This window comes from Chiloscyllium plagiosum, unplaced genomic scaffold (genome assembly GCF_037043375.1).
Source record: "Chiloscyllium plagiosum isolate Xiang-an unplaced genomic scaffold, Cpla_swu_hap1 HiC_scaffold_38, whole genome shotgun sequence".
NCBI classification, from domain to species: domain Eukaryota; kingdom Metazoa; phylum Chordata; class Chondrichthyes; order Orectolobiformes; family Hemiscylliidae; genus Chiloscyllium; species Chiloscyllium plagiosum.
The window spans coordinates 24,017,360-24,032,544 of record NW_028270176.1 but is presented as its reverse complement, the minus strand read 5'-3'; the positions used below and the strand labels follow the sequence as shown (position 1 = coordinate 24,032,544).

The 15,185-nt window shown below is 41.0% G+C and overlaps 1 protein-coding gene across 1 annotated transcript; it reads right to left on the bottom strand.

Moving 5' to 3' along the window:
- Positions 1 to 10,786: 10,786 nt before the first annotated feature.
- On the bottom strand, positions 10,787 to 14,612 carry LOC148139324 (putative G protein-coupled receptor 139). The gene is made up of 2 exons (XM_087981059.1): positions 14,546 to 14,612; positions 10,787 to 11,697 (listed from the first exon to the last, which is right to left on the bottom strand). Exons 1-2 carry the CDS (start codon positions 14,610 to 14,612, stop codon positions 10,787 to 10,789), a joined length of 978 nt encoding a protein of 325 aa, XP_087837185.1.
- Positions 14,613 to 15,185: the final 573 nt, after the last annotated feature.

Below are 15,185 nucleotides of genomic sequence, written 5' to 3'. Positions count from 1 at the left end.
TTCCACTTCCTCTACCCTGTTTGTTGTTTCCTCAAAGAACTGCACTCCATTTTCAGGTATCATTTCCCTTTCATGACGCAATGTTCACTCTGATTGTAAAACATGTTCCAAAATACTCGTGTTTCATCTTTTACAATAGACTTCATCATATTCCCAATTAGGTATGTCAAGCGAACTGACCAATAATTACCTGTATTTCCCTCTCTCCCATTTTGAATTAGGGTCCCACATCATCAGTTTCCTTTGCAAGGAGTAATGGAACTCTACAGCACAGAAACAGACCCTTCGGTCCAACTCGTCCATGAAGACCAGATATCTTAAATTAATCTCGACCTGTTTTGCAGCAATTAACCCATATCCCTCTAAACCCTTCCTATACATATACCAATCCATATGCCTTTAAAATGTTGTAACTGTATCAGCCTCCACCACTTCCTCTGGCAGATCATTCCATACATGCACCACCCCTTGTTTGAAAAAGTTAACCATTCGGTCTCTTTTAAATCTTTCCAGTCTCACCTTAAGCCTATACCCTCTAGCTTTAACATCCCTTACCCTGGGGAAAAGGCCTTGCCTATTCAACTTATCCATGACCCTCATGTGTTTATGAAACTCTGTAGTGTCACCCCTCAGCATCCAACGTTCTAGGGAAAAAGATCCCGTGCTTCCAAGCTCTGAACCTGCCTCTCCCTATGACTCTGAACCTGCCTCTCCCTATGACTCTGAACCTGCCTCTCCTTAATTCTCAAGCCGTCCAGTGTTGATAACATCCTTATAAATTCCATCTAACCTCAATGTGAAAATGTCTTTTCCTCACCTCTCCTCTGTAAACTTTGCCCCTTACCTTAAGTCTACGCCCCTGCTCCTTGATCCCGCCATCAAGGGGAAAGGTTTCTTTCTACTAACCCTGTCTATGCCCCTTATAGTTTTATTCATTCCGATCGTATCCTCTCAATCTCCTCGACTTGACGAAAACAGCAGCACTATACCCAATCTCTCTTATAACTGATAAGTTTCAGCCGAGGCAACATCCTGGTACAACAGTGATTAAAACAACATGCAGAATGGTAACATCTTTCAAAGATAAATATTGTGCATAGCAAGTACTAAAAAAAAGACAACACTGGGAGAATTGCAATGAATATTTAGAAAGAACATCTCCATTCACCATTCATCTGTTTAGCAACAGTTCCATCATTTCTGCAGTGCACTAACCTTTCCAAATCCAAAGACATCAGGAGCAGCATAAAATGAAAGAAAATACATAGAACCATCACACATTCCACAGCAAGTGACAAAGACAAGGATCAACATGGGAGGCAACAAAGCAGTTTATCAGATTAGCTAAAAAGGATGATAAAAGGAAACATTCACGGAATGTAAAATACAGTAAGAAATGATTTTCTGGTTATAGAAAGGGAAAGCAGCTGCTTAGATTAATGCTGGTCCTCGCTGAAGGCTGAGAGTAGGGATATTGTCAATGATTGTGTTGAAATAGCAGACATGTTTCAGTATTGAAAGCAGACAAGGAGGTAGTTTGCTGAAAGTTCCACAGAAACTAACTGAGGATCAGGCCAATATCTAAATAAAATCAGCAAAAATAAATTGTCAATAATACATAAATGGTGCAGCATGATGGTTCAGTGGTTAGCACTGCATCCTCACAGCGCTGGGGACCCGGGTTCGATTCCAGCCTCAGGCAACTGCTTGTATCAAGTTTGCATATTCTTCCCCCGGGTCTGGGTGGTCTGGTTTCCTTCCACAATCCAAAAATGGTCAGGTTAGTGAATTAGCCACACTAAATTGCCCATAGTATTCAGTGATGTTAACGTTCGGTGCATTAATCAGAGGTAAACGCAGAATAAAAGGGCAGAGGAATGGGTCTGGGTGGGTTACTTTTTGGAGAGTCGATGTGGACTTGTTGAACCAATAGGCCTGTTTCCACACTGGAGAGATTCTATTATGTTCAATGAAATGAGTGGAACTGAAGAGTGACAAATCCCAGGACCTGAAAACTTCCATCAATGGGCGTTAAAGGAGGTAGGAGAACATTTTGCTGATCTACTGAACATCAATTTTCAGAATTCCCTGTAGTCAGGAGTTGTACATCTAGGTCAGGAATTTGCTAATGTCGCTTCACTCTTTGAGAAGGGAAACCAGGGAATTACGGATGAGTCAGCCTGATAACTGTGATGGGGACATTGTTAGAATCTATCATCAAGGATAGGGCAACAAATCACCTCAAAAGATTCAGCTAATTGGAGGGAGTCAGCATGGATTCATGAGGGTACTTCTTGCTTGGAAAAGCTCATTTTTAAAGCGTTGACAAAGATGGTGGATCGAGGTAAGTTGATGGATGCCGTTTATACGGATTATTCTTTCCTAATGTTTACCATTGTTTCCAAGTTCTCTGGATGGTCTTTATTGATCTTCCCAGTTCTTGGCTCATTACCCAGATTAATGGCGAACTGGGGTAGCCCTTGTAAAATGTTCTCCATTGTCCGCTGGAAAATGGCACAAGCAGATGATACCCCAAAAGGCAATCTCGTATATAAGTACAAACCCCCATGGGTATTAATTGTAACGTATTTCCGGAATTCCTCATAAAACCACAAGTACACATGGCTCGTCCAGCTTCGTGAAGGAACTCCCTCTTGCCAGTTTTGCATATGAGCCCTGTATGCCAGGGACAGGGCATATATCCAGCTGTGAAAGGCGATTTACCATTTGCTCAACATCCCCACAAAGATGAACCAACCCTTTGGGCTTCACAATCAGTACGACCAGTGCTGCCTATTCTGCAAACTGCACTGGTTTGATGATTCCTTCACTTTCCTGCCTCCGGATTTCTGCCTCTCCTTTGGCCCCTAAGTCAAATGGCACTGGGTGGGCCTTGCAAAATCGTGGAATTGCTCCATGGTCAACATGTGAGATGGCCTATACCATTTTGACTGTCATAGAACATGGAATATTAGAACATAGAACATTACAGCTCAGTACAGACCCCTCAGCCCTCGATGTTGTGCCAACCCGTGAAACAATCTGAAGCCCATCTAACCTAAACTATTCCACTCTCATCTATATACACATCCAATGGCCATTTAAATGACCTTAACATTGGTGAGTATACTATTGTTACAGGTAGTGCTTTCCACGTCCCTACTACTCTCTGAGTAAAGAAACTACCTCTGACATCTGTTCTACATCTATCACCCCTCAATTTAAAGCTATGTATCCTCATGCTAGCCGTTGCCATCTGAGGAAAAAGGCTCCCACTGTTCAACCTATTTAACTCTCTGATCATCTTATATGTCTCAATTAATTCACCCCTTAACCTTTTTCTCTCGAAGGAAAACAGCCTCAAATCCCTCAGCCTTTCTTTGTGAGATCTTCCCTCCAGACCTGGCAACATGCCCGTAAATCTCCTCTGAACCTGTTCAAAAGCTTCCATATCCTTCCTATAATGCCTTGACCAGAACGGTATGGAATATTCTAAGTGCAGCCACAGCAAAGGTTTGTACAGGTGCAGCATTACCGCATGGTTCTGAAACTCAACCTACCAATAAAAGCTAACACACCATATGCCTATTAACAACCCTATCATCCTGGGTGGCAACTTTCAAGGATCTATGTACCTGTACACCGAGATCTCTCTGCTCATTTACATTACCAAGAATCTTACCATTAGCCCAGTACTCTGCATTCCTGTTACTCCTTCCAAAATGAATCACCTCACACTTTTCTGCATTAAACTCCATTTGCCACTTCTTAGCCCAGCTCTGCAACTTATCCATGTCCCTCTGTAACTCACAACATCTTTTGTCACTATCCACAACTCTACTGACCTGGGTGTCATCCATGAATTTACTAACCCATCGTTCTCTGCCCTCATCCAGGTCATTTATAAAAATGACCAACTGCAGTGGACCGAAAACAGATCTTTGCAGTACCCTACTAGTAACTGAACTCCAGGATGAATGTTTCCCATCAACCACCACCCTCCGTCTTCTTTCAGCTAGCCAATTTCTAATTCAAACCGTTAAATCACCCTCAATCCCATGTCTCCCCATGTTGTATTCACTATTCATGACTCCACAAATACAGAAGCAGTCCATGATCAAATGGAAAAGATCTGGACAATGCCCAGGCTTGGGCTGGGAAGTGGCAAGTAACATTCATGCCACACAAATGCCATGCTATGACCATCTTCAATAATGGACAGTCTAACCACCACCCCTTGACATTCAATGATGTTACCCTCACTGATTCCCACACAATCAAAATCCCCAGAGTTATCATTAACCAGCAACTCAACTAGACTCACCAAACAAACAGTGGCTAGAAGCGCAGGTCAGAGGCTAGGAATGCTGTAGGGAGGAGATCGCCTCCTGACTCCACAAAGCCTGTCCGTCATCTACAAAACACAAATCACGAGTGAGTTGAAATACTCCCCACTTGCCTGGTTGGGTGCAGCTCCAACAATGTACAAAAGGCAAAGTAGCCCCCGATTGATTAGAGCTGGAAATGTGTTGCTGGAAAAGCGCAGCAGGTCAGACAGCATCCAGGGTACAGGAGAATCGACGTTTCGGGCATAAGCCCTTCTTCAGGAATGAGCCTCATTCCTGAAGAAGGGCTTATGCCCGAAACGTCGATTCTCCTGTTCCCTGGATGCTGCCTGACCTGCTGCGCTTTTCCAGCAACACATTTCCAGCTCTGATCTCCAGCATCTGCAGACCTCACTTTCTCCCCGATTGATTAGCACCACATCCACAAGGATCTTATCTCTCCACCACCAACACTCATTAGCAGCAGTGCATACCATCTACAAGTTGCAGTGCAGAAATTCATCAAAGATCCTTCGACAATATCTTCCAAATCCACAGTCACTTCCATCCAGAAGGAATAGGGCAGCATATACTTTGGAGTATACTGAAATATACTGAAATATACTACCATTCCTTCTATGTCTTTCAGTCAAAATCCTGAATTCCCTCCCCAATGACATTGTGGGTCAACCTACAGCAGGTGAACTGCAGCAGTTCAAGAAAGCAGCTCACCATCACCTTCCAAAGGGGCAACTAGGGATGGACATTCAATGCTGGCCCAGTCAGCGACGCCCACATCCCCACAAAGATTTTTTAAAATTGAATTGAACCGAGTTCTGAAGAGATTTACCTGGATGTTGCCAGTAATGGAAGGTCTGAGTTGTATCGAGAGGCTGGATAGCTTGGGAGTTTGTTCACTGGAAAGTAGGAGGCTGAAGGTTGACATTATAGAGGGGTATAAAATCTGAGGGGCATGGATAAGGCTAATGACAAGGATATTTTCCCTTGGGTGTGTGAGTTCAAAATGACACATCGTATTTAACCTGCAGGAGAAAGAGTTAAAACAGACATGAGGGTCAGTCTTGCTCTTCTGGCCTCTCTGCTCCATTATGAATTTGGGCCTGTCCCATGAGGTGGCAGCCATATTGGTGTTATATCATGGACCAATGCTGACATCCATTGTACTAATTCAGAATCACCGCCACCAATGAAGGCAACATTGGTTTTTTGATCAAAATTGAGGGAAGAGAAAGTCTCGCTGGCTGGAAGCTGAGAAAAATGCATAAAAGCTGTGATTCATATCATGTTGAGGAACTGTGTGTTGGCAAAAGGATTTTCCCATGGTGCAATTAGGGCCTTTGTCAGCCCAATGGAATTGTAGGAACTGGGGCACCATGGCTACATCAGCACCAACTGATTGAACCAATGCCAAATAAATGAATAACAACTAATTGACTGAGCTAAACAGACTATTTGGGAATGGAGGTAAGTCATTTTGCCCCTTGAGCTTAACCCCAACCATTCAATAAGATCATAAAGGAGGGCTCAATTGATTTGTTGGTAGTGTCCCTCAATCTGAACCAGGAGACCTGGGCTCAAGTCCCACCTGCTTCAAAGGAGTGTAATAACGTCTCTGAATAGGCTGATGAGGAAATAATCTAAGATCATGACTAACCTTCCTGTATTCGGAATTCCAGAATTCCACCTGACCCTCAGAATCTTTAACTCCCTTGCCCAATCTATCAGGCCCATCTTAAAATTGTTTAATGATTGCACTTCTGCCACCTTCTGAGACAGAATATTTCAATATCACCCAACATTCTGAGAAAAAGAAACATTGTCCCTCTATCCTGGAAGGGCTACCTCTAATTACAAAGCAGTGTCCCCGAGCTCTGGGTTTACATGTAAGCTGAAATGTCCTTTCCACATTTAGCTTGTCAAGCCCACCCAGGATTTTACATACTTCATCGAGTCACTCCCCCTCCAGCAAAAAACAAGAGCTGCCTGTAAAATTGTTATTCACAAGGTAACTCATTCATGCCAGATATCAATCAACTAAATACTCACGGAACTACCTCCAATACCTTGACATCCTTCCTTTCAGGAGAACAAAGGCACAGACATTACCGAAGATATGATCCCCTACAGGATCAACTCTAATGTTTGCAATAACCTTTCATGTAGCATCTTGTCAAATGACTCCCGAAATCCAAACGCAACACATCAATGGGCTCCCCTTTATCAATAGCATGCATTACTCATTCAAAGAATTCTGAGTAATTAACTAAAAATAATCTCCATTTAAAACATTCCAGCTGACTATTCCCAATTTTTCCAATGAGGTTCTCCTACAGGATCAATTCTAACTACTTCCCATAACAGTTACCAGGATAACTGAGCAACACGTCCTGCTTACCGGAACCTTTCCTTCTGCAATAGAAGGACTATATCTACTCCTTTGAAATCTCGTTGAACCTTTCCAGATTTGGTTCTGAATATTAGAATATTGACGAAAAAGCAATTATTATCTAATGAACTACAAAAAAAAAGCATGGAGTTGTACTGTGCAGAAAGAAATCCTTTAGTCTAACTCATCTATGCCAAACAGATATGCTAAATTAATGTAGAGCTGTTTGCCCACATTTGGTCCATGTCCCTCTAAATCTTGCTATTCATTCATTGAATCATCAGTAACTGACTGAATCATCACCAACACACACACACAGGACACAGGTAGTCACAGTATGATTTCCCTCTGCTGGGGACTGGATATCTTACACACACACACACGCGTGCGCACAAAACTCTCTTTCTCTGTCTCACACACACACACACTCTCTCTCTCTCTCTGTCTCTATCTCGCACAAACATGCACACAGGCACACACTCTCTCTGTCTCTCTATCTAACACAAACATACACAAGCGCGTATGCGCGCACACACACACACACACACTTACGTACAAAGACACACACATGCAGTCAGTCACAGCTCCAGAGAATCCAGTCTCCTGTTATTGTACATGCCACTGTCCCAGCCAGATCAATAGCAGCTCCTCTAGTGAACAGAGGCCTTGACACTCCTATTTATGCCAGTCAGTCAGAGCCCCCTGTTTTGACCTGATTAAGAGCCCCGATCAGGGAATTCCTATTCTCTGAGGTCCATCTGGCTGACCTTATTCCAATCACTACACTCGACCTGTCTGTTTCTTCATCAAATAAATGTATTTTCTTCAAAATAAATTCATTAAAGAGAGCTGGTCATTTGAGCTGTTTGTCCTCAATTGACATAAAGTGTCTAATTGACCATATCAGAACAAGGTAAAACAATTCCATTTTGCTGTGATATCAGAGAGTGAGAGTGTACCTACCTTGGCCTTCCTACCTGCATTCCCCCTATCATTGTGATATTACCTTCCCTCAAAGAAAAAGGAATATGCAGAAATAACATGATAGATAATCAAAAGTCAACCTTGAACATAGTCGCAAAAGTGAGATTGAAAGTGAGAGTTGTGAGACATACACCTTTAACATTTGAGGAGTCATCAATGTTCCAGATTCAGTTGTTGCTGAAAACCTTTAACTTATGCTTGTAACTTTCTAGTCAGAGGGTGATGGAGACAGAGTCATATAATAATCACGAGACACATGCAACCTGATGCCGGGCGAAGAGATGTTCGAAGTATCTGTGGTAGGTTACAATGCCGAATTAAAGTCATAATCTTATCAGCCTTGGGCTTATTCAATGTCGGTGCAGCCTTTAGATTTCAGGTGACCTACTCCTACTGAGGCATCAGGTCAGATGTATGTTTATACCTTTCATAATACTGGATGGCATTAAAATGTCAGTCGATATATGAAGGAATGGAATAGTCAGAGAATGACCTTCTTATGGCGATACAGAAGGTGGCACTGTGACAGAGGACAGACGACATGATGGGATTTGGCAGCAACATTGTGAATTTCAAAGCTAACTGAGGGTTGAAGTAAGATCCACTGGAGTGCAAGGGTCATGGTGAATGGGAATGATTTGAAATCAGATATGAAGCCCCTTAAATTCACTTGTATTCTTTCTTAGCTGAGTTTGATTGTGATGAAATATCAGACAGTGTTCAGAATACATAGGAATTGTCTCATTAAAGGTAGCAAGGCTATCCACGTGAGTTTCAGCAACCAATGACTAGCGGCAGGACGGAGAGTGATCAATGGTTCAGAGTTTGGCAACCACTTTCCTGTTGATGCATGCGAACAGATCAGATCAGCCACAGAGACTTGTAACCAAGCAGGGTTTGAGTCATTAACTTTGGAAGAGAGAGTGGGAAAACGACTGAAAGTAATCAGGGATACTTTTCAACTATTATTTTATGGTTATGAAATGTGAGACAACAGTCACAAGTGAAAATTAAGATCCTTTATTTCAAACACAGACAATGATAGCCAGAGACCTAAATATGATCTGGTTTTATTATAATGCATTCATTGCACGTGGGTGTTGCTACTGAAAACATTTTTACCCATTGATGATCGCATAACGTCAGCTAAGAGTCACCACATTGCTGTGGGGCTGGTGTCACAAGTAGGTCAGAACAAATAAGGATGGCACTTTCCATCCTCAAATGACATGAGTGAACCAAATGAGATTTTACAAACATTGAAATTCATTATATAGTACCCTATGCAGAAATAACATGATAGATAATCAAAAGTCAACCTTGAACATAGTCGCAAAAGTGAGATAGAAAGCGAGAGTTGTGAGACATACACCTTTAACATTTGAGGAGTCACCAATGTTCCAGATTCAGTTGTTGCTGAAAACCTTTAACTTATGTTTGTAACTTTCTAGTCAGAGGGTCATTTTTTTATTGTATAGTTTCGGACAGAGAGACAAATGTATCATCTTGAAGCATATTTGAAAAGTAACATGCATAAAGCAAACAAATCAATAAAATAGCATCAAAAACCCAATAAAATATGAGAAAATGATCTATTATCAGAATATTCAGAACTCAGAAATTTCGAAAATAAAATGTGAGTGAAATAATATCAATGATGGAGGTGCTGGTATTGGAGTGAAATGGGCACAGTCAGAATTCACACGACACTTCACCTGATGAAGCAGCAGTGTTCCAACTGTGTGTGATTTCGAATAATCCTGTTGGACTATAACCTGGTATCATTTGACATCTGGAGTATGATATAAGGAAAGCAATTTATGTTGCTAGAATGTAATGTACTTTTGCATTCAGTTTTTGAACTGGTGAGATGTTGGTTTTAATCTTTGTTGTAATAAGTAATATCTTAATCTTTCTGGAGCCAACAATTCAAACCATCCTGGGCCAGAAAGCAGATAATTGGGGTGGTACTGGAGAAATATTATGAGATAATTTGTATTGTGAGGGTTTTATGATCAGCAAAGGCAACCTTTGACCTGTTTTTGGTTTTGAAGTATAAAGATTTTGTTGTGTAATGAAAACCCAAGTTTGGGGCATTTTACAGAGACTGGAAGAGGGTAGGTTTTGGAACATATTCTCCTCCAGAAAAACATGTTATCCTCCTGTAATTGTATATTCATGTGAAAATTCAAGGCCAGAAATCTTTGATTATAAATCAGATAGGATCTTTTGATGATAAGAATATTCAGTTATGTAATAATCAAGGGAATGTCTAACAAACTCCCATTAACAGGAAGTGAAAGAAGCAGCTAAGTCATAGCAATTAATGATGAACAGAATGGAACGCTCTCATTCGCCCCATGTAAAGACAGATGGGATGATAGTTTGCCATGCCCTTTGGAAACTTCCAAACTGTTTTATATGTGAAGAGCTCAGATACTTTTATCATTATTTTCATTTCCTTTAATTATGCCCCTTTTCATTACGAATGACAAATATGCAGAGTTGCACACTTGCTTTCACTGAAAAGCAACCACATGAAATGAGAAATGAAATAAAGATGAACCAGCAATCCTGATGTCTGTGTCCAATCGGAGCTGTCCTATAACAACATCATTCCGGAGGTAAGTGAAATGAAAGGAAAGGTTATTGCAAGACAAAACTGAAATTAGGCAGACAAAATGTGAGTGAACTCGTTTACAATTCGCTCCCAACAGTAACGAGTGGCCCAGTTGTTAAAATTGTTGCTATCTATTTGTTGGAATGCAGTCTCTCTGATTCATATCTTTCTGGCGAATGCTTGGGCATTTTACTATATATCTGTGGATGTTGTAACGATGATTCATTGCTCGTATGATTCATTTCATTTATTTCAGGTGACGATTAAAAATCTTGTCTCAATATTATGGCAATCCAAAATAAATTCACAGCCAACCGAAGGGAAGCTTCCACTGCTGTTCATATTTTCATACAAATTAGCATTTTTGATACAAACCAGTTGGTGAATGTTTATGACCTAATTATGCACTCAGGAAATCAGCTGTATATGTTACTGTCTTATAGATTGCCATCAATTCATTCTAAAAGTAATGACTCTGTTTATCGCAGTCACTGGGTATTTTACAGAGCTAATGAACTGTTCCCTGAACTTCGACTGAGTTACTCCATAAATAAACGTATTTGTGCAGCAACTCAAACTCAGCAGCATATATCCTATTCTTTCAAATACAAGCAAACTGTTATTGTAAGATTTGGGATCAATTGCTGCAATTCGATAATATAAGAAATTTATTACATAGGGTGACCACAGCAATATGAAGCTACTCGATATGGTGAACAGTAAAATCATTGACTTCCTTCTGCTCTCCATCTCAGGATCACTGCGCTTCTCTTCCGTGTTCTGACTCCTCAATCCTTTACGAATCTGATTCGCCACTAACACGTATCTGACTGTCAAAGCATTAAAGAGCAAAACTAAACTGAATGGGAGTAATGGTGTTAAAACCTTATCAAACCAGTCATAAACCATCCACCCAAATTCAGTGTAGTAGCTGGCCTTAATTTGACAAGACCAATATACATTGTCAATCACAATTACCGGTTCCCGTGTAATGAAAATGGGAATGTTTTTTAGACAGAAAAGAGTGCAGGTTGTTGAAAGAATAACAGCTGCTGTTTTCACTGTACAATATTTCAGTTTCAGTTTCCGGCAACATATGGTAATAAACCGATCAGCAGAGAATGTGACAGTGAACCAGACAGAACAGTCTGAACTCACTAAAAGCAAAAAGCCAATCACAATGCATGCAGGTGTGAGGTGTAGGAATGATCTCTGGTAAAAGTAATGAACCAGCTGATACAATATAACGTCAGTGACGATCACCATCAGATCCGCTGTTGCCATGGCCACCAGATAATGAGTGGTGCATTTAGAAAGTCCACATTTCCCTCGGGACAGGATAACAATTGCCACTGCATTAACTGTAAAAGGAAGAACTGAAATTAATTCAAAAAATGTAATCGCACATTCTTCTATTTGAGTCGAGATGACATTAGAGTGGTCAGGAAGAATATTAATCTGTAAAATGAATTTTAATCCCAATTCCATCCCATATAAAGCTGCACCTAATGAACAAAGGGTGTGTGGTATTGAACATGAAGTACTGCAAAATATCTATGCTGTCATAAAATGTTCAGTTGAATACCTTACTGTTGTTTACAGAATCAGATTGAACAAGTTGTATTGGCTTCATTGACATCATTCTGTTAATGAAAAAAAAACCCAATCATGAACAGAGCCGCAAACTGTCCATTTTCTTTCTGCTCTCCCAGCCAAGGAGCTATGGACTTAAATATTGTAAGGACACATTTTAACATGGTCACAATGAAAGCTGACATGGAATGGCATCTATAATAAAAATATAGTGCCCAGAATCATGGATTTGACAACATTGCATTCCGTAATTCTGCCTTATGGGACAGATTCATTCTTAAACAATGTTCCAAGAATTTGTGAACATCGGCACCAACAATAGGAAATCAACACCTTATCAACAAGTGGACCTGGAGTTGGGAATTGGACACATGATGGAAAGGGTATATCCATTGAAAAACGAAACCATTGACGAACATCAAGCTAACCAAACGGATCTGTCAATTGATCCAGCAGTTTCACAGAGGATGAGACAAAATGAAGAATTTTTCATGTAAAAAACTATATATTTGGACTTGTTCTTGCAAATGGTTTGCTCTCTGTGTGTACACAACTAGCTGTCTATGCTGCACTTCAACAACTCAACAATTACTTTCAGTCACTTAAAGTCATAGTCGTGTACAAGACGGAAGCAGTCCCTTCATTCCATCTCCTCCATGCTAACCAGATATCCGAAATTAATCAAGTCTCATTTGCCAGCATGTACCCAATATCCCTCTAAACACTTTTTATTCATATACCTACCCAAATACCTTTTAAATCTTGCAATTGTACCAGCCTTCACCACGTCTTCTGACATTTCATTTCATACGCGTATCACCCTCTGCATGAAGAAGTTTCCATTTAGACTGGTTTTAAATCTTTCTCCTCTCAACTTAAAACAATGTTTTTACTCACTTGCCTATCCATGCCCCTCAGCCGTCAATGCTTCAGGAAGCACAGCCCCAGCCTGGGCAGCCTGTTCCTATTGCTCAGACCTTCCATCCCCATGACATTCTTGTAAATCTTTTCTGCACACTTTCAAATTTAACAGCATTTTTCCTTTAATGGGGGACCAGAATTGAAGGCAGTTTTCTAGACTTGGTCTAACCAATGTCATGTACAGCCACAACATGGCATTGAAGTCCAATTGTCAATGCGCTGCCCAATAACGTCAAGTGTACTAAACACCTTCTTTGTGTCCTGCCTACCTGTGATTCCACTTTCAAGGAACTATGAACCTGCATTCCAGGATCTCTTTGTTTGGCACCAGTCCCTAGGTCCCTACCATTAAGTGTACAAGTCCTGCTGTGATTCACGTTTCTGAAAGTTAGCACTTCACATTTGTCTCAATTTCTGGAACTACATTTCGAATCACTATAATTCGTGATTGTTGAAGACTTGAAACACCTACTTAGTGCTGGTGATATGTTAGTTAACTGTTATCACTACTTTCCATTCATGCACTTCCTTGGGAATAGGAAATATTAGAGCTTCTTCCTCTCAACTATTCTTTGAAAGAAAAACCGTCATTGTTCAACAAAATAATGGGGAATTGGATTTGTTAAGCAACGAATGGCTTCCTTGTACATAATCAATTCAACGCAACCATCCCTAATGAATATCCTTTGTTGTCACTTGTCTTCCAGTACAGAAGTACAGGAGTACAGTGGAAAGTGTTTACAATTGTTGCCATATAATGGTGCCACCTTGATACAAGTACAAAAGTTATAAAGTGAAAAAAGCACGGGATTTCCCTGCTGTCGTCACTCCGGGATTCAATCCCTGTCTCGGCCCCTCTCACTCTGCTGCTGCTGTGGGGCACAGCTCCTGTGCTCAGCTTCTGCCCTATCTCCGGTCGCGACTCATCTCCATTCCCCAGTTAGGGGTAGGTTAAAGGTTTGGGGAGAGGATTGAAGAAAAAATACTGCAAAGGGGAGAAGAGGAAAGAAAGGACAAGGAAAAGGAACTGGAGAGACAGTGGCTCCGACTGTAGTATCTTACCCTGCTACCATCTTAATATCTGGTTTGTCTGAAGGCTGTGTTTCTGTGCTGTTTTACTCTAGGAATCCCTGATCTCTGCAATCTACAGCTCAGAGGGATTCTTGTGTTATTGAGCCCAAAACAAACATTGCAACAACCGCGATAATGCATGTGCGATGATGGCAGTGCTAACTGACTCACAGTGAACCCAAATGACAAATACTTCGAACAAAATACAAGCATGGTGGCATGGTATTCCACTGCACAGATCAATGCAACTTTCTAAGTTCTGCTCAGGGAAGGGAATGGCCCAGTGTCGTTACCACTGGACTATTAATCCAGAGACCTGGAATGTACTGGGGACCCAGGTTTGAATCCTCATGGCAAATGATAGAATTTGAAATCAATGGAAACAAAAATCTGGAATTAAGAGTTTCCTGATAACCATGAATCCATTGTTAATTGGTGGTGAAATCCATCTGGTTCACTAATGTCCTTTAGGGAAAGAAACTGCTATCCTGACCTGGTCTGGCTGACATGTGACTCCAGACCCATAGCAATGTGGCTGACTTTTAAACTGCCCTCTGGGCCATCAATGCTGGCATAGCCAGCAATGTTCACAGCTCATGAATGAATATTAAAATAAGAACTTACCAGGGACGCCAATAGCAGCAATAGTGATGTAATATACTTTATCAACAATGGTGAACAACTGCAACATTTTGTGTATGAAGGTTCTGTTACTGGGTGATGAAGCCAAAAGCTTTGAGTTAAACATAATATTACTATGTTCAGAAACCAGTTTATACTCGTTCAGATTCCTAAGGGAATGTTAAAACTGCATCATTGTTCTATTTGGGAAAATATATCACCACTGAGATATTAAGTCCCTGTTGCATTCAAATTATTCAGCTGTGACTTCATAGGAAAACGCCAATCAGAAGGTTTACAACTTTAGTGACTCATTGGTAGACCAATCCCTGTGAGCAATGAATTGCAGAAATCATAGAGTCATAGAGTTGTACAGCACGAAAACAGTCCCTTCACTCAAACTCGTCCACGCTGACCAGACCTCCCAATCTGACCTCGTCTCATTTGCCAACGGTTGGCCATATCCCTCGAAATACTTCCTGTTCATCTCCGCATCCAGATGCCTTTTCTGTGTTACAATGGGACCAGTCTCCATCACAACATCGGGCATCTCGTTCCATACAAACATCACCATTTTCATGAACAAGTTGTCCCTCAGGTTCATAAATCAATGCAGAATCCCAAACTCCAACTGAGACTGAAA